At 46.3% G+C, this 20,367-nt stretch overlaps 1 protein-coding gene across 2 annotated transcripts; it reads left to right on the top strand.

Annotated features, from left to right (window-relative positions):
* The first annotated feature begins 1,889 nt into the window (after positions 1–1,889).
* Positions 1,890–19,171, top strand: LOC133262172 (S-adenosyl-L-methionine-dependent tRNA 4-demethylwyosine synthase TYW1B-like). 2 transcript variants are annotated; one of them, XM_061441117.1, is made up of 5 exons: positions 1,890–2,031; positions 7,875–7,927; positions 11,855–11,964; positions 15,742–15,919; positions 18,610–19,171. In XM_061441117.1, the coding sequence occupies exons 3-5, from the start codon at positions 11,895–11,897 to the stop codon at positions 18,890–18,892; spliced, it is 531 nt and encodes a 176-aa protein (XP_061297101.1). In that variant the 5' UTR covers positions 1,890–2,031; positions 7,875–7,927; positions 11,855–11,894; the 3' UTR covers positions 18,893–19,171. The 2 variants fall into 2 exon arrangements, 1 of the variants encoding a protein (XP_061297101.1); XR_009741234.1 differs by lacking the exons at positions 11,855–11,964; positions 15,742–15,919; positions 18,610–19,171 and adding an exon at positions 9,410–9,437.
* The last annotated feature ends 1,196 nt before the right edge of the window (positions 19,172–20,367 follow it).

The following is a 20,367-nucleotide window of genomic DNA, read 5'->3' as shown; positions in this document are numbered from 1 at the left end:
GGGATTTTTGCCTTCACGTGTAGAGGAGGTGATCATAAGTCCTTAGACTTGAGGCTCAGTTGCTTTTACTCAGGTCTGCTTCTATGGCAGTAGGAAAGCCCCTTCCTGCAGCCTGTAGCAGGAGCTGTGCTGAGCCTGGAGGTACCATTGGAGTGTATCCCCAGGTTTTCTCATCTTTTGTCAGTGCAGACCAGAGGATGATGAGTTTCTTGGTTTTGTGGGATTTCCAGGGCCTGAGAAGCTGGCTTTTATCACTGCTTGCTTGATTTGTTGTGGAAAGACTGTCATTTGTCTTGGATTTGCTGCAGGACTTTCTGCTAAATCCCCAGGACTTGAGAAGTTTGCTCTGTGGAAAATTAACTCTGCTCTCACCACTCAAACCCTAAATAATAGCTATGAAAGGTTTATTGAGCAAGTAAGTAAATCTCCCAGGGTGTGACTTCTATTTCCCACAAGAAATACCTGAAGCCAGTCACTTGCCAAACTGAACAAGTGAGGTGGTGCAGCTCAGAGAAAAACAACTGGTTATTTTCCTTACAGGCTTTCCATCGGGCCTGGGGAGGGGAATTGTCATCCCTGTGAGGAAAAATGAGTATTGAAAAGTGTTTCTGCCCTGCCAGAAAGGCAGTTTTCCTTGTTGTTCTTCCGTTCAGATGCTTTCCTCAGACACTGCTGTAAGAGGCACTAGAGGCAAAGCCTTGATATTCAGACAGACCTTTCCTGTATTGGAAGGCTGTCTTGGGCAGGATGTTTCTTTTGTACTTAAGTCAATCCCTGCCTTTTTAATACTATGATGGCAGGGGGTTGGAACCAGATGTAACGCTCTTTAAGGTCCCTTCCAACAGAAACCATTGTATGATATGATTCTGTGTGCTCCGTAACGCAGCTTTGGTTCTTCGGGGAGAACTAACCTGGCATGAGATTGTAGATCAGACAGGCCAGGATGTGTCCACTTCTAAATCCTGCATAGCGTTTTGCTCAGAGCAGCTCACAAATCTGTGCTCAGATGGTGCCTGTCTTTTCCTGTTGAATGGCTGGGCCTAGTTCTGGGTTGAATGGTAGCCTGTGGGAGGAGAAGCTCTTTGTTTGATACTTAATAGTAAAAAGATGAAGATTTTATCTCCTTGCTTCCTTCCTTATGTGTGGGCCCAGTGAAAACCTCATGAGGTTGGGCAAGGGCAAGGTCCTGCATCTGGGACAGCTCAATCCCAAGCACAACCACAGGCTGGGCAGAATGGATGGAGCAGCCGTGAAGAGAAGCACTTGGGGCTTTTGGGTGACAAGAAGCTCCCCATGATCCAGCTTCAGTGTGCTCTTGAGCCCAGATCCCCCCTGTGTCCTGGGCTGCACCCCTAGACCCTTGTCACTCCAGGCAATGTTTTGCTCCCTCTGGTTTGTGCTCTGTGGAGAGATGAGGTTATTGTGCAGCCATGAAACACCTGGGCTTCAACCCTGGGGGTCCCACTCAGGGGATCCAATCCCACATGAGATTCGAACAGCTTGTTTCTTAAAATGCCCTAGAGATTGTTATTAAATCACAGAATCGCACACTGGTTTGGGTCGAAAGGGACTTTAAAGCTCATCTAGTTCCACCCCACCTACCTTCCACTAGCCCAGCTTGCTTGAAGCTGGTTGCTGTGTTAGTAGAACAAGTCCACCTGGTTTCTGGTGTGGTGATTTATTTATTTATTTATTTATTAGTATATTTTCTGTCTTAAATCTAAAACTGAAAGGTGAGAGTCCAATGGGAAGAGGGGTAAAAAGCAGAATGACAGGAATGCAAGAATTAATGCGTGGACACTCGTGTCAGTTTTAAGCTCAGCAGGTCTGTGGCTGAACTGTGCCCCAGCATTTAAACTGTGATGCTTGGATCTAAATGGTTGTAATTCCTTGTCTTGAAACAGAGAGAACGTGAGCTCGAGGAAGGAGGTGTTGGAATGAGCTTGACTCAAGAGAACGCTGGGAGGAAGGAGGAGGGTGGGAAGCGAGAGATGATAAGCCCAGCTCTGAGAGAAGCGCTCACAAAACAAGGTGAGGTTCTGCAAAGAGCAGATGGTGGCCCAGGCTTTGAAGTCTTAGTGGTGGACTTTTAGCAAGCCAAGTGACAGGCGGTGTTCTTTGTTAGAGGTACTGCTGTGGACCCTCAGTCATGGCAGGCTCTGAGCAGGGGCAGGACAGGGCTTAGGCAGGGGCTGTTGGTACCTTATCCTTGCAGGGAAGGAGCCTGAAGCTGGGTAATACATCTGAGTGTGATGCACTCTGAGTGTGGTGAGTGTTTCAGAGTTCAAAGGGTTTAATGTAGCTGCTAAGCAGCTTGGGGGAGAAGATGATGGTCCCCATGCCTTCAGCTCCAAAAGCGTGTGTTCCTCAAAAAATACTTAAAGATCGGCTGTGCCCCTGCTTTTACTTCTGTTTCAAACTCTGATTTTGTTACTGAAACTTTGTTTCCAGAGAAGAAGGTAGTTCAAATGAGCTTTACCAATCCAGTGCTGATCAGATGAGTGGCCTTTGAACAAGCTGTAGAGAACTTAATGGCCTTTTCAAAACAAAGGAGGACAAGCTTGAGAAGAGCTGGACTGAGGGCCCTGCAGTTCAGAAGCCTCAGTTCTGAGTGGCAGATCCAGCAGAAGGGTGATGGCAGCTTCTGTTCAGCTGGAGACTGAAGGCAGTTTAGTTTAATGTCTTTTCTTTCTTAGGATGAGAATGCGTTCAGTTTTTCTTGCTTGCTAAATCAGTAGAATGTCTCCTGATGCTGCTGAGAGCACAGTTCTGTTATTGCAGTGGAGGCACCTTGCTTCAGAGCTGGGCTCTGATTTTCCATGTCCTGTGTGAGTCCGGCAGCTGTGGGATCCCAGCACCTTTGCTCCCCAAGATTGGAGCCTGAGCTTTTGTAAGTGACTGGTGATGTGTTTGCCCATGGTCATTGGAGTGGGCTGCTGGAGACAGGGCTGTCTAGAACTGGGCAGTGGGGAGGGAAGTTCTCTTGTCTTGCAGCAAGTCCCCCGCTTCAGAAGCTGGAGCGGCACCAAGTCCCCCAGGCAGCTCAGGTGTTGCTTTGACACACAGGGACCTGAGGTGGGCTGGGGAGACTGCCCTGGCTGTTCTGTGGTGCAGGGCCTGTGCTGGCTCTTTGCGCCGTGGCAGTCACAGGGGTGTTTCACACTGGTTCACTTTCTGATCCCGTCTGCGTTGGTTTGGTTTTGGGCAGTGAATGAAACTGTGCTTTTCTTATGGTCTGCAGAAGTGGCCACTTGAAGAATGAAATGCTGTAATGTTTTTGACTGCAGTCTTGTCTCATGTCTTCTGTCCCGCTTTGAGTTAACGGAAGCAAGTCCTTCCGCAAATCACAAGGCTTTTGTGCTTTTTAAAAGCATTTTCTTGAAGTCTGAGCAGAGCTAGGAATGAAGCTGGGTGTTTCTCCATCATGCTTGGGCAATCTGAAAAATTCCAGTGCCCAGATTCCACGTCTTTCTATATTTGTATAAAATAGTGATATAGTTTGAAGGGGTTCCTTTCAACAACAGTATTTCTTGTTTTCTTTTCCTTACTGATTTTCTAGCTTTAGCAGAACACTGCCTTTTGGGTGGTGGTTCTAGTGTAGGAGTTGTGCTACCACTTGCAAAATGCACCTTAAATCAGTGGTGATGAGTTACTGCTGTGTGTCAGTGACTTCAGCTCAGGCCCTTTTAAACTGCATTCTTGCAGAAAACTGGGATCTTTTTTGCCTGTAAAGAGTTTCCTAGTGTGAAGTTCCCCTTTCTGCACCGAGTTTCAGCTTCCACAAATAATCAGTGCTTCAAACAAGGCAGCTTTTATTTAAGGCGATGGCTTGATAGAACCACACTGATTTGCCAGCTCTGTGTTACTTGGAGGAAAAGCCTTCTGAAAGTCATTTGAGTTTGTGAAGACAGTGTGACACCAGACTGGCTTTCACCAGGCTAATGGTGACTGCACTCTTAGAGGAGGATGGGTAAGTCTCTTTTCTTGTACTCTTTGAGGATTTTTTTTTAACCACTCCTCTACTTCCTTCTTTTATAATTAAATCTTTTGCTCTGTGCTTTCAAAGGCTTGCCTGTAAAGCAGCTTTTGGTGGTGTAGAGATCTGAACTGGAAAGTGTCTCTGGGTTTCTTTCTGGACATTTTGCCACAATCAAATAGTCAGCAGTCCTCAAAAGCAGTTCCCAAGTTGTACTTGTAGAAATTTGACTTATCTGTTCCGCTTGAAAAACTAAAATAGCATAATAGCTCGCATATGCACAAAATTCATACGTATTCAGGAGCTTAGAAGGACATGCTATGGGTATGGTACTTGTAAGCGATCAAAACCAGAATACCTTGGATAGCCTGGAACACGACACGGGTATGTAGCTGGCAGTATCCTACCTCTGTGGCTGAGAGTACTGCAGGGTCCCTCAATGAATTCTTTGAATTTCAGTGAAAGGACTTTTAAAGGACTGGTATTTAGGGACTGTTATTTCCAATACAGAGTTGAAATGCTGCGATGCAGTTTCAATGGTCACAGAAATGTTTTGCCCCATACCAGGGAGCAGTCAGCATCTGTGGTGCTGGCAGTCTCTTCAGTTCAAAATCTGCCCATGGCTTATTAAAGTCCAGTTGGATTGTCAGGGCCAGCAATCACCAAATGTTTATCAGCTTAGTGTTACTGCATGATAACACTCCCTTCACCCAAAATCTTAATTCATGTCTTCTTGTAGTAAATAAAATGACAACTTTGGTGAAGCTTGGCAGACTTCTAAGTCATTCAGAGTTTATCATCTAGAGCAGGATCAACTAATATGCAGACTTAGATAAGACTTTAGTCAGGACTTGAGCTGATTACTGTCAGCCTGCTTATAATTTAAGTATTCCTTTGAATATTGGGCTTTAGAAACAATAAGTGGATTGTGTTTGTTCAGCCTTAATATCTGAAGGTGCATCAGGACGGTGAGCAGAGTCCCATGGAGACAACAGTCTGTATTGTTTGGAGGGTGTTGTATCCAAATACTCAGAGTGATTGCTTATGAGTAATGCCTTAAGAGCAGAGAAGTGAACGTGTTCATGGGGAGTCCTGGCAGGTTCAGAGTTCTGGACCATTGGTAAGGTTTGATTTTTTTTTTTCCCCATCATTTCCCTTGGCAGAGCCCCGGTGAAGTTGTGGCAAAGGTGGTGGAAGAGATGAGCTGGCCTGAGCTTTCGCAAGGGTTGTTCAGCAGAAGCTGAACAGAACTGAGAAGGCCCTCAGACTGATTCTTGGACACGCGTCCTCACATGTTTGGTTTGGAACTTAGCACTGCTTGGTCTCGCTTCAACCTTTTACTTTCTTTGAGCCCAGACTGCCCTGGCTGCCTGTGTTGCAAGCCAGCCGTAAAGCAACTGCTTGAAGAAAGAGGCTCTGCAGAGCTGGAGAGACTCTGCTCCCTTAGAGCAGATGTGTAACAACTGTTCTGATTGATTTAATTTATCTAACTTCCAAGTCTGAAGACGCATGGGGTGGCCAGTGCTGACTGTGGTGGCTTAGCAGGGTCACCACCCTTTCTGTCAGTTACCTCCATGGTGAAGGCCCAAGTTCAACGGCTTTGCACAGTGGTTTTGAAGTTCTGCAAGTATGTGCTGTTTCTTCTTGTAACCATAGCTGAGACTCCTGGCAGCAGCAAGCAAAATGAGTAAACCCCTTCTCGTCACTAAAGCTGGCTGAAGTTTGTAAGACTCTGTTTTGATATTGAATAGGTCCAATTTTCTTGGCCTTCAGAGGAAGCTGTGGGCTCTCCACATGGTGGAAGTTGATTTAAGTAACTAAAGAGCTTGACACCTTGCTCAGTTTAGCTGCTTCATCTCTTCCGTCATACAACTGGGTAGCAGATCTGGGTGAGCATGTCCTGTTTCCAATTTAATTTTAACCTAAACCCCATTTTAAAGCAGTCGTCTTACTTCTACTGACAAGAGATCTGTGAGAGAATGATCTTACATGAATGCTGTTGCTGATTCTGAAAAGTGAACAAATAAGGCTGGGGCTGTGCTGGTTGCCATCAGCAAGGAGCCTGCCTTGGGCAGCTGTAGTAGAGGGAGCAGGAATGCAGCATCCTTTTCACATTTGGCTTTTGAGACTATAAATTCCCTATTAGAAGTGCTGATGTCTTTCTCCAGGAGAGGACTGAATGATGGGCCATATGGAAAACCAAGGCTGGTTTTGGCTTGCAGTAGTTCTTTCTTCCATGCTGTATAGGGCTTTATTCATTTAGGGAGGAAAAGGCTGGAATATTGTCTATTCCCACGGAGCTGGATGGGGAGAAGGATCTCAGGACATAGGAGCAGCCTGACACTGATGTCCCCAAAGCCCTGCTTAATGGGGCAGGGGAGCCCCACTGCTTGCTCCTGCAGCCACTCCCCCTGTGCTGTCCATACAGTCTCCTGGAGAGTTGCTTCGGGGGACTGGTCAGGCTAAAATTGCCTCTGTCCTAACCCCTGCAAGGATAGAACCAGTGTGAGGAGACAGGAGTGTCCTCAGCCATGCAGACATCTTCATCTTCACACAGTTTAATTTTGAGCTGGTGCAGCTCTCACTGTAGTTCATGGCTTAGTGTCCTCGGAGCTGTGGGGGACTTTGGGGAGCAGTCACGCTCCCCTGGGACCTCACCATGCAAGAGACACATGGTGACATATGAGCAGGCTCACTGTGCTACTTGCTGTAGGAGATGATGGGCAGTTCTGGTGAGCAGAAGGCTTTTTTCCCCTGTTAATTTCATGCTGCTTGGCAGGAAGGAGACTTGATACCTAGAAGTCGATTTTTCTCTTGAAAGCGTTAATATAAATGTCAGCCTAAAGCTGTCAGTTGAGATGTGCTGGTTTGGGGACAGCCAGGCCATCGACGTGTAAGTGCTGCAGTGGGAATGACACAGTCAGGCTGCTCAGATCCCTCTTATTTTTATGCTGGTTTTTGAAGTGACTTTTAATCCTTCAGATGACACAGTCAGGCTGCTCAAACCCCTCTTATTTTTATGCTGGTTTTTGAAGTGACTTTTAATCCTTCAGACATATTGGTCCCTAGGCACGTTTTTCAAAGAGAAAAAGAACCCAACTCAAGCAGTTTGGGTAGTAATAGTGCTTAGTGCTTAACAAATGCTGTGGAATTAATCTTCCTGGGCTAATAATTTGAAATGAAATTGTATTGATCTTGGTTGAGGAGCAGGGAAGTGATGCGAAATCAGCTTTCCTCTGGGCATAACGCAACGGCTCCCTCTCTGCAGCTCCTTCAAGGGCAGTGGAGGTGGAACTGGTGAACCTGTGAAGTCTGGGTTCAAGCTGAGCCCTGCATTGTGGTTCATTGCCTCTGCCCTCCCTGCTGAATCAGATGTCCTCCAGGCTGGTCAGACCTACCAAGAAGCAGTGGGAATTAGGTCTCTGTGGTTCTGGGGAACAGTCTGTTCTGGGATGGTGGCTTAGGGATGGGGGGAGACGCTTCTGGTTCCCTGTCCTGGTCCTTCCCATATCCTAACCCCCTGGGGTCAGCGAGGTGTTCCACGTTCCGCTAAGAGGCTAGACCTGTTAGTCTGCCTTCCTGTCACATGGAGAAGTCTTCTGGCCACCCTCTGTTGATTCAAGCAAGACAGAGCAATATAACTAAATATGCGGTGAGGAGAAAGTGTTCCAAGTTGTCTGAAGCCCTTTGGGCAGCCATGGCCTTTGCTCCCCTGTGCTCCCAGAAGGAAATGGAAAATACTGTGAGTGGGCACTGGGTAGCATCACCTTGGGCCAATGGGAAAGAGCGGTGCTGAGACTGCGATGCTGAATAATTTGGTGTACCAATTGGCATGTTTTGTGTTTGAGTTATTGCAGGTTCCAATCAATAGTTTGATTATTGTTTTGTTGGTTTCCAGGTTACAAGCTGATTGGGAGCCATTCTGGGGTGAAGCTCTGCCGATGGACAAAGGTAAATGCTCTCTTTCCTTCTTTCACTTTCTAAATTGAAATTAAAAAAGTAGACACTTACTCAGGTAGTACAATTTCCAAATGAAATATTGTTTAAAAAAAGCAGTATTACATTAATGAAACCAAATTTCATCTTCCAAGCTGTAGTTTTACATTTCAAGCTATTAAAATCCTGCTGCGAAGAGTGAGCATGTGGCTGTGGCCAAGAGCTGGGGATATAATTTTCTGTTGTTTTTTTCCTGTTATTCTGCTGTCTGCTAAAGTAACTCCTGCCTCCTGAGGTACACAGCAGGAGCAGAACACCACACAGAAGTGGGAAGGTTTCATCACCACTGTGAGGTCCCTGAAACAAAGATGCTGCAGTCTGTCATTCCCCTGGAATGGGCACACGAGGGCATTTGAACCTGTTGTTGTGGGACTGTGACCACAGTCTAGTGGGGATGGGATGGAGCAGCCCTGAGGAAAAGGACTTGGGGATTTGGGTGACGAGAAGCTCCCCATGACCTGGCTTCAGTGTGTGCTTGAGCCCAGAACCCTCCTGTGTGCTGGGCTGCATCCCCAGGGCGTGAGGAGCTAAAGCAGGAATTGAATGTCAAGTGCTCTAGACACTGACATTGGTTACAGGCAGTGGCTTTGACTCAGATTCACACCAATATGTGAGTATCTTCAGGAGGTTTGTTTGGGGTTTGTATGGGGTGAAAGCAGGAGCGGGGCTGGAAGCATTAGTTTTGAGTTTCATAGTGGTAGCTCAGATTAAAAAGATTGTGTTCTGTCATATGCTGGGAAACAGCCTAAAAGCTGCAAATTTTAGGGTGAGTGTTGATTTGCCTGTTTGACGAAATCCAGAATCTCATAGAATCGTAGAGTGGTTTGGGTTGGAAGGGACCTTAAGGCTCATCCAGCTGCAACTCCCCGCTATGGGCAGGGACACCTTCCACTAGAGCAGGTTCCTCCAAGCCCTGTCCAACCTGACCTTGGTCTCCTCGAATCTGTGAATCTCCTGAAGTCTCTGTTGTTTGAGGAATGGGTGGAATAAGCAGCATTTCCCATTTTGTTTAATTTTCCATCTGCACAGCAAGGCTGTGCATCTGTCAGGGGTCACCTGCGTGTTCTTTCCCCACTGCTCAGTGAAGACTTCCCTTTGGATCACCAGGACTCCTCAGGTGGAGGAAGGTAGATTGAAAGGTACCATTGTCACATTTTGGCAGGGGCTTGGAACTGGATGAGCTTTAAGGTCCCTTTCAACCCAAAGCAGTCCGTGATTCCATGATCTGTGTGCTATGGACTTCTTCCCCCAGGGTGCATCTGTCATCATTCTGAGCTGCTCTGCGACGTGCTCTTGCTTGCACTGTGTGTCCCAGGTGACTTTGGACACCCAGGTTTTTAGTGACTGAAAACTGCAGATGTGCTTGGGGAGCAGATTTAAAGCTCTGCACTCAGCTTAATGTTCTTGGAATTTGTTTGTGTCTTTCTCTGCTGTTAGTCGATGCTCCGAGGCCGAGGAGGATGGGTGTGGGATGGTCAGATGCGAGCTGGGTGGCTGGGCTCCACATCTGGGAGGCTGAGGAGGTGCTACCTTCCCTAGAGCTGTGTCCTCTGTCAGACTGGCTGAGAACCAGTGAAGGAGGAATTGGGGATGCAGGAGACACACACCTCTCCGTGTACTGCTCTGCAATTCCCACTTGGTAGAGGTTTGGTTCCCTCTGGAGATCATTGTCTGAGATTCCATGTGGCTCCTGGTGCTCTAGAGAGCATGGGCTGGCCCATCTTGTGCAAAGCCACCAAGGTGCAAAGCAACATGAGTATCTTTGGTTTGAAATTGGACCGTTTTTCTTACTTCAGGTACCTTCATCCCCACCAATTCAGCTGCAGTCTCAGCGAGTGAAAAGTGATGACTTGGTAACTGTTGCCTTCCTAAAGCAGTCTCTCCTAGATGACTTTCCATTCTAGTCAGTAAAGTGACCCCTCTTCTTAGGGGAATGACTGTGTTAGTTCTCTAAAGGCAATGAGCTCTGCCTGGATGGGAGCGGCGAGCAGCTCCAGCGGTGCTCACTCACTGGGCTGCCAAGGGAGGGTTTTGCCAGGCTGGGAGAGCGCAGGATGGGGTTGGTGAGAGACACTCAGCAAAACCAAACTCAGTGACGTGAAAGTGCGCTGAGTGGGAGGACGTGGAGGTTATTCTCTGAGCTCTTTTGTCTTGCCAGCTAACTCATACGATGGGGCTTGTGCTTCCTCTGGTATTCACGCCTTCCCCAGGGACCTGGTTGCCAGAAATACCCATTCCATCCCAAAGAATGAGTGTGCATGCAATCCCAGGCAAATTCCTCCTGAACCCCACTTTTTCTGTTTCATAGTCCTCAAGTTTTAACAATGGAAATACTTCATGAGGGTATTGAAATGGCAGCATTAGTGCAGAAGGACTGCTAGAATTTTGGAGACAATTTTGGAGAAGCTGTGTCCCATGTTAGTGTTAGGTGTAAGCGTTAGACACTGGTCATCCTGTGAAGTTTGTATTCTGAAATGTTAATTGGGGCTTTTGATGGGCTTTCATCGTATCCTGGTTTGAACAAACACAGCAAATAGCAAGTTTAATGTGCAACTTTTGCTGCTTTTCTTCAGAGCAATTTAATGGCTGGGAAGGAAAACGTACTGCTTGTGTCTTTTGTCTTCCTTTTTTTTCATGTATCAGCTAGCAGTGGTGCATTTAATTCTGCAGTGGTGACTGGACTGGTAGGGAGAGGATTGCCATGCATTTTGTCCCTCTGTCCCTCCACAGCAGGTACATCATAAACAGCAAATAGAAAGCAATAGCGTTGTCAGAACAAGGAATTTTGCTCCTGATGTTGCACTGCAGGCCATTTAACACTGTTCCCCTCAAAATGACCCACTCGGTATTACTTGGCAGCAGCAGCAGCCTGTGTCTGGAGTACGGGGCTGAACCAAGGAAGTCAGACAAGTGTCAATTGAACAGTGGAGTAGCAGGGATAAATCTCCATGCATGATACCTTCCAGGTGCCTCTGCCTCATCATCCCCTAACTGTCATTGGTCACTTTTAAGAGGAAATGTGGAAACAGTAGCCCTAATGATAATGAAAGCTGGAATGCTTCTTTAACTAATGGCAACAACCTGTATGAGTGAAACAGCTTTGCAGGGGACTGGGCTGAAAAATATTCTCATTTATTTACCTCGTGTGAAACGGGTTGCAATTGTTTTTCTTCCACATGGACTGCAGCTGTTTGCTCTTCTCGGACCTCTGTTGAGTTGGAAGACTTAAGGCTCAGTTTGAGACACATCCCAAGGCTCGCTTGATGTACACCTTAGGCTTGGCATAAATTGTAAACCCATAGATGGTTTGTCTTGGAAGGAACCTTAAAGCTCGTCCAGTTCCAACGCCCTGCCACAGGCAGAGACACCTTCCGCTAGAGGAGATTGCTCCAAGCCCTTCCAGCCTGGCCTTGAAGACTGCCAGGGATGGGGCAGCCACAGCTTCTCTGGGCAGCCTGTGCCAGTGCCTCACCACCCTCACAGGGAAGAACTGCTTAACATCTCAGCTCAATGCCTTAGGACCTTTCTTTTCTAGTGATATGTATAGCTGTGTTCTCAAATGGAGGTAGAACCTCTTCTTTCTTTGCAGAGGTCTTTCTTGCTGTAGAGCATCGTTTTGGCTTAAAGACCTTTTACCTGTGATTCAAGATAGGTATATCAAGTTTCATATAAACTGTGAGGTCCATTCTTCCTTCTGGGGGAACCAGAGCCTAGGTGTTCAGAGACGACATATGAAAGCTGTGTCAGAAGCAGGGTATTACTGAGAATTTCTTGTTGCCTTTAATATTATTAAACTGTGTCTAAGTCCCTAAGGTGTCAGATGGGTCCTTCCCATGTGTGTTACAAATAGCAGTGTATAACTCTGTCTGTCTTTTCCTTCAGACATCATACAAATCCAGTGGGCACAGAGTGGCAATGGAAGATGGACCAACCTGAAATGATCTTGCAGGAGGCTATTGAGAACCATCAGAATATGATCAAGCAGTTCAAAGGTAACTTTTCCCATTTCTTCCCTGTGAGTGATGCTTTTGGAAGATAAGCAGCATCAGCATCTTCAAAGCAAATCCCTGGAGGCATTTAAAAAGGTGACACTCAGGGGTGTGGTTTAGTGGTGGACTTGGCGGTGTGGAATTGATGGTCGGGATTGATGAGCTTTTGTAACCTAAATAATTCTATAATTCTATGAATTGCTGGGAAGGAGGCATGAGATTCGTCATAGGAGAAAGAGGTGAGAAGAAACTGTTGTGGCACACCTTGTTTTCTGAGATGTTCTGCCTTGGTTTTGACATTAGAACATGAGTCAGCCATTGGATGTCTACTGCTGCCTTAAGGGATTAGTGTGGAGTTGCTTCTTGTGGGTCTTGGTAATTGTCATATCATTTTATTTGGAGTGCACAGAGGCTTCCACAGTGCTTGAGGCTGGCCTGGGTGGTGAGGAATGTGGATTCTTATGGAAAAGTGTGGGCAGGCAGAAGGCAAAAGGAATCACCCTGTAACCTGTTAGGAAATACACTGCCCAAGCTTAATCCACTGAGAGCTTTGTGTTCGCTCTGAAACTTGGGGATTGTGTTTTTCTCATTAATGGATGAGCACTTTTATTTTCAGGAATTATTGAGGAGATCTGTTTGTGACCGAAGCAGCAGTTACACAGCACCAAGTCCTGCACTTTGCTTCCCATAGGAACTCTTTGTGAGTTTGTTATTTCTTGTAGATTGAGATTAGTGATTAGGCACAAATTCTTCCCTGTGAGGGTGCTGAGGCGCTGGCACAGGGTGCCCAGAGAAGCTGTCTCTGCCTGTGGCAGGGGGTTGGAACTGAATGAGCTTTAACCAAATCAGTCTGGGATTCCAAGATTAATTCCACGCAGTGCAGTAAAATTGAGATCTTCTTTGAAGGAATAGAAGTCTTGGGGACCATGTGTCCTGTAGGATATCCTAGAGAGTAGCCTTATGTCCTGTTAAGAACTTCTGTGCATGCTTTTATTGTTGCCATCTTTATTGTTGCCATCTTTATTGTTACTATCTTTATTGTTGTCAAAGCGTGCACTGTTTTTGAAGGTGGTGGTTAACATCACATCATTCTTTTAGGCTAATGGCTGGGGAGACATCTTGCTGATAGGGAGCTAAGGTGGAAGAGTGGGAAGCAGTTTATTTGTTGGATGCATTTTGTAGGTAGTGGCTGGTAAATCTCTGTTCCCTTGTGAAGGGCACACACAGAATGGAAATGTAATTCAAAGTTATGAGATGGGCAGTGTCTGATAATACAGCTCTGGTTCCACTTGGGAAAAGTGAAAACCCAAACAAAAATGCATGACCTGAACTAGGAAATCCTAAGGCTACCTGTGTGTGTTGGTGTAAGAGTGGGTAAAACCAGTTCCTTGTCTCCCCAGTCACTTGTGATGGCTGGTACCCGAAGTCACCAACCAGCCTCTCTAGGCAGATGTGCCAGATGCTGCTTTTTTCCCCCAAATGAAAGCACACCAGTAGGAGAGCAGCTGGGATCAGCTCTTCAGAGGAGCTGTGCTGATCAAAGGAGGCATGGCTGCATGCTCTGCTGAGAACTGAGCTTGAGCAGCAGCTGAAAGCTGTACACCATGGCCTCTTGTAGATGGTACTCATGTTCCTATGGCTCCAAGTTCCTGCACTGCCTTGGGCCTGCTTCATGCCCTCCAAAATCTGCCCAGGCTCTGACTTTGCTGAAGTGCATTGACTGAAGACAGGAGGACGCTCATCTGCAGGAGCAGAGGTTGACAGCTGTAGTGGTATGGCAGCCCGAAGTGCAGGGGAGTTCACACACTCCCTGGAATACACACTAATCCTTTTTTAGTTTATCCCTGTCTATCTTGTGATTTGTGTAGTCAAATGATTCCTACAAAACCTCTGCCCTCTCCGCAGTGTATGTCCCCTATGCTACATTTGATGTCAGCTGCTCTGAGAAAGTGACTCAAACTTTACATGTTGTTGGAATTACTTTCTGTCTGCTTCTAAAGCTGGCACAGGGTGATTGTCATCGTCCAGTGGCAGGGTGCTGAGGGAGAGAAATTAATTAAATTCAAAGCCACCTTCAAGTAGCTTTAGGAAAAGGAAAGTTATCCTTTAATCTCAGTGTGTGGTTGAGATGCTGCTTTCTTTTCAAATGAAGGTCTCATTTAGTACTGCAGGTTTGTACAGCATTAACCATTAGTCCTGTCACATCTTCAGGGCTGAGTGTGGCTGCTTTATCATGCACCAAGTTCTGCTCTTATCACAGACCAGTTTTTCTATGTGAGGCTGAAGCAATATCCACCAACACCTCTTTTTATCTGGGCTTTGGAGCATAGCCTATAGTTTTCTGTACTGCCTGAGCTCCAGCTTCTAGGCAACACAAGGTGAGCTGAGGACCTGGTTTGAAACTCAAGGCTTTGGTTTCTTTAAAACAGACCAATCTCCCATCTAAACCCTCTGATATTATCTGAATACATTGAGGCATGTCAAAGAAACATGCAGGGACATATTTAGAACAAAAGCTTATTTGTAGGCAGTTGATTTCATATCTGAACACGTGGTCTGGTATAGGATCACAAAATGGTTTGGGTTTGAAGGGACCTTCAAAACTCATCTTGTCCAATCCCCCTGCAATGAGCAGGGGCGTCTTCAACTAGATCAGGCTGGCAGAACCACATCCCGCCTGGCCTTGAATGTCTCCAGGGATGGAGCATCCAGCGCCTCTCTGGGCAACCCGTGCCAGGGTTTTACCACCCTCATTGTACAAAATTTCTTCCTCGCATCCAGCCTGAATCTCCCTGTTTAGTTTAAACTCATCACCCCTCATCCTATCGCAGCAGGCCCTGCTAAAGAGTCTCTCCCCATCTTTCTTATAGGCCCCTTTTAAGAACTGAAAGGCTGCAATAAGGTCTCCCTGGAGCCTTCCCCAGGTTGAACAAGCCCAACTCTCTCAGCCTGTCTCCAGAGCAGAGCTGCTCCAGCCCTCTGATAATTTTGGGGGCTCTCTTCTGGAGCTTCTCCAACAGGTTCATGTCTTTCCTGTACTGAGGACTCCAGGAGGAGCATTTGCCTCTTCCCTGCCCTCTGATGGGCGCAACACATGTGGCTCAGGTTGGTTAAGCCTGCAGACAGCACTTTCACATGGATGCTGCAGTTGAGCTCCTGGTGTTTTCCTCTTTTTGTTCTTGGAACGTCTCTTGCTGTTCAGGATGGTGTCACGTGGTGGGTTTTCTTCTTGAATACATCCTCTGTGGAGTTGCATTTCATGTGGTTGCCAGTATGGATTTGGACCTGGTTGTTGGTGCTTTGTGTGGGGAGTGTGCCCAGCTTCTTGGGGAGCTGTTCCCTCTGGGGCTGTTGGGACCATGTGGGTCAGCAGCAGAAGCAGGCATACCCTGCTTTTCCTTTTCAAGCCACTTATGTCAAGTGGCATTAAACTTTCTCCCGTGTTTCCATCTCAGAGTCCAGGCAGCTACACTGAGGTGATAGCAATGGAAAGCTTGACTCGAACATTACTAGAAGATTACTTGCAGTAGTTCACAGGACACACAAAATCCCAAGCTCCGTGTATCTGGGCATACTCTGTGCTGTGGGTTGATGGACACTGGCTGTGCCCTGCTGTCCCTTCCCCTTGAGGAGGGCTCCAGCTGGTTTTGCTCTGTCTTCCTTGTGCCAGGGTTTATTTTTGATACAGATGCATGGTTTGGGTGGGGGTGGTAGTTGATTTAAGCCTGTTTTTCTCCAGTTCGAGCCATAACAGAACCCTGTTTTTCCCTCTATTTGCAGGCGTCTCAGGATTACAAGCAGCTCGCTTTGAGGAAGCAATGACCGCAAAGCAGTGCGCACTGTCACTGGTGGGAGAGCCCATCATGTACCCGGAGATCAACCGGTTTGTGAGGCTCCTGCACCAGCACAGCATCTCTACCTTCCTGGTTACAAATGCACAGTTCCCAGATGAGATTAGGTAAGAGATGGACAAAATACCTCCCTACTAAAACATTTGAGTGCAGACTTGTGTTTTAATTCCACTTATTGCTCATCAATCAGCTCTGTGCTGACAGTGAAAAAGCCCACTCAGTATCGCATCTATTTGATTTTAACCTTTGTCTCCCCATGCTCTTTCTCATCCCTTTTTCTACCAGTTTGATTTTTCCTTTCTGTATCTCTTAAAGTGGGGTTACCTCTGAAAAGGAAGAGGATATAATATAGTACCTCCTGGACGTACAGCGGAAGAAGAGCGAGTGAGCTGCGTATTGGGCTTGGGGACATGGATGATAACTAGTGCAAGTGTTTCTGAGAGCCAGAGCAGGAGTCTCGGCTTGTAAATTGCCTTTTTCATTTGTGAGCTTCTCTTGCAGTCTGATCTTTGTTCTAACTGCAGAAGACAGTTTGGACGGGGCTTGAAGCAACCTGGTCTTTTAGTGGAAAATGTCCCTACCCATGGCAGGGGGTTGGAAGTGGATGAGCTTTAAGGTCCCTTCCAACCCAAACCAGTCTGTGATTCTGTGATTCTATGAGTGCAGCTTCATCTGTCTCCAGGCACACACAGGAGGTTTTATAGCACATGAGCATGTATTGAGCAGTTACTGGCTTGAGTCCTCTTCCTCTGTTTCTGTTCTTTATCTCCTTGACCCAGGCTGTCTCCTGACTGGCTGTGGAATCCCCCTCATGGCTGGAGGCCTGAGAGCAATTTATTGCTCTTGAGTTGTGCTGTGCTACTCAGTCGGAAATCACTACCCGAGTTCAGATGTGGTAATGCAGTGAATTTGATCTCAGCTAGATTGGAAATGACAACCGATAAAGTAGGAGGAACGCTGGAAAATCCATCCTAGTACTATGCAACAGTATTTCCTGCTGAGTATGAAACGTAGCTGTGTTCCAGGAGCATCAGTTTGTGCCCTTTCTCCTCGTTCCCCTATGGCAGAACATGCACAAGGTCAGCGTCACTCCAGTTTGAGCCATAACAGAACCCTGTGGACCGTTCCATTTTGGAGCAACGTGGGGCAGAAATCCCTCCCTGGGATCTCTTCCAATTCCTTAATTTTCTCCAGTACAACAGTGAGTCTGGCTCTTGCCTGTCCTGAGGATCGAGATCCTCGGAGAAGAGGTGACTTTTCTCAGCTCATGTTTTGAAAACACTCGCTCCATCTTCCCTGGAGCCCCTTTTGATTGGGCAAATGCAGCATTAAGGAAAGAAAAGAGTGTTTTGGCCATGTACTTTGAAACTGAATACTTCAATCCGCTCACTCCTAGAACACTTGATCATTTTTGAGGTTGTGGCTTTGGGCTGCAAGGCCAGACAAGCTTCTTTGCAAAACAGTTGGTTTTATTTATTAAAACCTAAAATGTTGCGTTTGTTCTGGGCTATTTCATGCTTCTAAATACAGGCAGAATGTGTTCAGAGAGGTTGTTTGAGTGTCCATGTTAAGTGGCTTTTCCTGGATGCTTGGTCTCATTCTGGACAATTTCTTGTCCCTTTCTCACCTCTGGGGAGGGCAGAGGGTGGTGTATTTTTAGGTGTCACTGTTGGCAGCTGAACAATAGTTTCTAATTTCTTCTTGTCTAAAGAGCTAAATGAAGCTGGGACAGCAGCCTGTTCATTAAGAGACTTCCCAAATAACCCTTGCAAAATGTCCTGAAAGCGTGGAGAGCTGAAGAGATACGTGGTACAATTAGGATGCATCATTCCACGGAAGATGCCATGAAGGGTGGACGTGTGTTACATTCACTGGCTTGATCAGATTTGTCTGTGACAAGGGAGCTTGTTTTAGGTTGTTCCTTTTAATGTCCGTCGTTATCTGTTTGCCAATGGTCTGCAGTGGTGCTGCTTCTCCTTTATACCCTTGGAGTTTACAGAAGGGGTTAGACTCTACCCAGGCTCTTTAAACCTCCTCTGAGAGTGTGATCTTTTTAGAAGGTTCTGCTGTTGGGCTCACAGATGCTGTGCTCACTGGCGTTCTGTGACCAGAAAGACTGGAGTGCGGGATTTATACAAGATAAGAGCCTTGGAAGTGGAAGGAGAACATGCTGGGGAATTGTGTTTGGTTTCATTTTCTAAGCAGCTTTGATTTCCCTTCCAAAAAGTACTTGACTGATGGCAGCTGCAGGCCAGGTGAGTTCAGTGTGTCCGGCAGTAGAAAGCAGCTGAATGATGGCTGCATTTCTCTCGAACGGGATTATGTCTCCATTAGCCAGAGCAAATAGAATGTGGGGAAGGGGCTGAGCTTTATAGTTTGTAACCATGGGGAGAAGCAGAGCCTTTCAGTGCCTTGTAGTAACCCCTGGCAGCCTGCTTTGGGAAGCCTTTCTGCGCGTGCCACAGCTAATGCTGGAGTGATGTATGTTTTAGTTGAGTAAGGAAAAGATAATTGAACCGTCTGCCAAGGCCTCTGTGTGTGATATTCTTAGCTTTGGGGTGTATTTGTTGAAAGTTAAGTTATAATGTCTTGCTATTAAGATGATAGTCACTTGATGGAGATGAACCTCTGGACTTGGATAGTTTTCCTTGTAAACACTGGATAGTTCCTGTCGCTACTGGAGCAGCAGAGCTTGTTTAGAAGTCCTGTATTTTATGTGTGCTTTGGTAGGAAAACACAAATTCAGCTAGCAGTGATGGCTGAAGACAGCAATTGCCTTCTCATTTTTATTTCCAAGGAACCTTGAGCCAGTGACGCAGCTGTATGTCAGCGTGGATGCCAGCACCAAGGAAAGCCTGAAGAGAATTGATTGGCCCCTCTTCAGGGATTTCTGGCAGAGGTTTCTGGACAGTTTAAAGGCCTTGTCTGAAAAGGTACCCAGTAAAGAGTGTGCTCTGAAATATTCTTTCTTCTTGGCCGTATCCACTCAGTACAAACGGAGAAGACTTGAGAGGCTTAAGATGGACCGTGGAGTGGGTTCTGGGTGTATTCGGAGCATATTTACATGTTTTATACATTGAAGTGTATAAAGTCCAGCACGTTTGATCAGTTTTCCATATGGGGAGAAATGTAATGACAAAAAGAGAGCAGAATATGTGTCAAATGGGACAGTAAACTCTGCTGTGAATATAAGATGCTATGAGAGATGAAGAGATTATAAAAGAATAGAACATTTCCTAATGGAGCATTTACACTGCAAGCAGGCTGCTGAAGGAAAACTGGAAATCCAGGGAAGCTTAGGAAGAGTCATAAATTGCCATGTGACTCTTAGCACTGGTTCTCAAAGGATGCAGTAGATAAAGGGCTTTACAGTATGGAGTTCAGTAGCTCCTGCTACATAGAAATCTGATTTATAATAGTAGATTTGAGTGTAACAGCAAGGATGACCCTTTCCACTGTCAGTGGTTTGTAGTAGTTGGTGTCTGTTGGAGAGAGCTGAGCATGATCTGAGGGCCCACGGGATCACGGCTGCTGCTGTCAGCTCAGAACGTAGTCTACCATTTAACAAGTTTTGTAGTAATTAATGAAGCACTCGTGGTCCCAGCATGACATTATTTGCTAAGTGCTTCCATGTCTGTCTTACTGAGACTGAGCTCTGATGGAAGCAAGTACTTCTGTTTACTGATTTGGCAGAAGGTGACGTGTTACCTGCTGAGATGAGCAGCCAAGAGAGACTGTTTCATTTGAATACTGAGATTTTCTGCCTTCTGAGATGACAGTGGTGGACCATTTTCTGCCAAATCCGTGTTAGTAGACCTGGGAGGCTCGGTGTAATTGTGGGACACTTTCTCCTACAAATGCTGTGAGTAGCTTCATCAAGCTGCCTTCGTGCAAGTGCTGGCCGATCTTGTTAAGCAGCATCTCAGGACAAACTGTGAGCTTACTGAAATCAGGTACAGGCTTTCTAAGTTCTCTGTGCTGTTGCCCCAGAGCTGGATGCAGGACTGTGGTGGGGGGGTGGGGGGATGTCTCCTCAGAGTGCTTCAGAGAGGGAGAAATCCCCTGTTTATTTACAAGACCTATTTTCTTCTTTTATTTCCCCTCTCTCATTTTCTTTTTGCACCCGATGGGCACTTGCGGTGCCGCCAGGCCCAGCCATGGCCGCTTTTCCTGGCTGCAGGATGAGCTTCTTGGCATAAAATAGATATGGTTCCACACTCTTAACTTTCACCCATTCAGAGAGTCATTATCACATTAATTTTTCTGCTAATGTTATTCTGATGGGTTTCTGAAGGGAAATAGTGGTTACTTTTCTGGAATCCTGGGGTAAAGCACTGAAGCCTGGTTTTCTATCCTGATGCTTTAAATCATTAAAATCTCAGGTCTTAAGCTCTTACTTCTTGTTCTTCAGTGCTTACAAGAGGATTCCTGGGGCCCTATTGTACAACCAATTACAAATAATACATGAATGAAATGGGATTGTGCATTTGTACTGCCAGCAGACTGTAAGGATTATTTATATCTAAGACTTTGTGGTATTAGGTCCTTACTGCTT

This window comes from Pezoporus flaviventris, unplaced genomic scaffold (genome assembly GCF_033815535.1).
Source record: "Pezoporus flaviventris isolate CSIRO_AGI_PZ_B2104156 unplaced genomic scaffold, CSIRO_AGI_Pfla_v1 ptg000191l, whole genome shotgun sequence".
Classification (NCBI taxonomy): domain Eukaryota; kingdom Metazoa; phylum Chordata; class Aves; order Psittaciformes; family Psittacidae; genus Pezoporus; species Pezoporus flaviventris.
Note: the sequence above shows the minus strand (reverse complement) of the source record. Positions and strands in the feature narration are given on the sequence as shown.

Excerpts from the sequence above, each read along its gene's own strand:
- LOC133262172 (XM_061441117.1), top strand. The coding sequence starts at position 11,895 with ATGGACCAACCTGAAATGATCTTGCAGGAGGCTATTGAGAACCATCAG. Across the intron at positions 11,965-15,741 it reads TATGATCAAGCAGTTCAAAG|GCGTCTCAGGATTACAAGCA; the intron begins GTAACTTTTCCC and ends CTCTATTTGCAG. Across the intron at positions 15,920-18,609 it reads CAGTTCCCAGATGAGATTAG|GAACCTTGAGCCAGTGACGC; the intron begins GTAAGAGATGGA and ends TTTATTTCCAAG.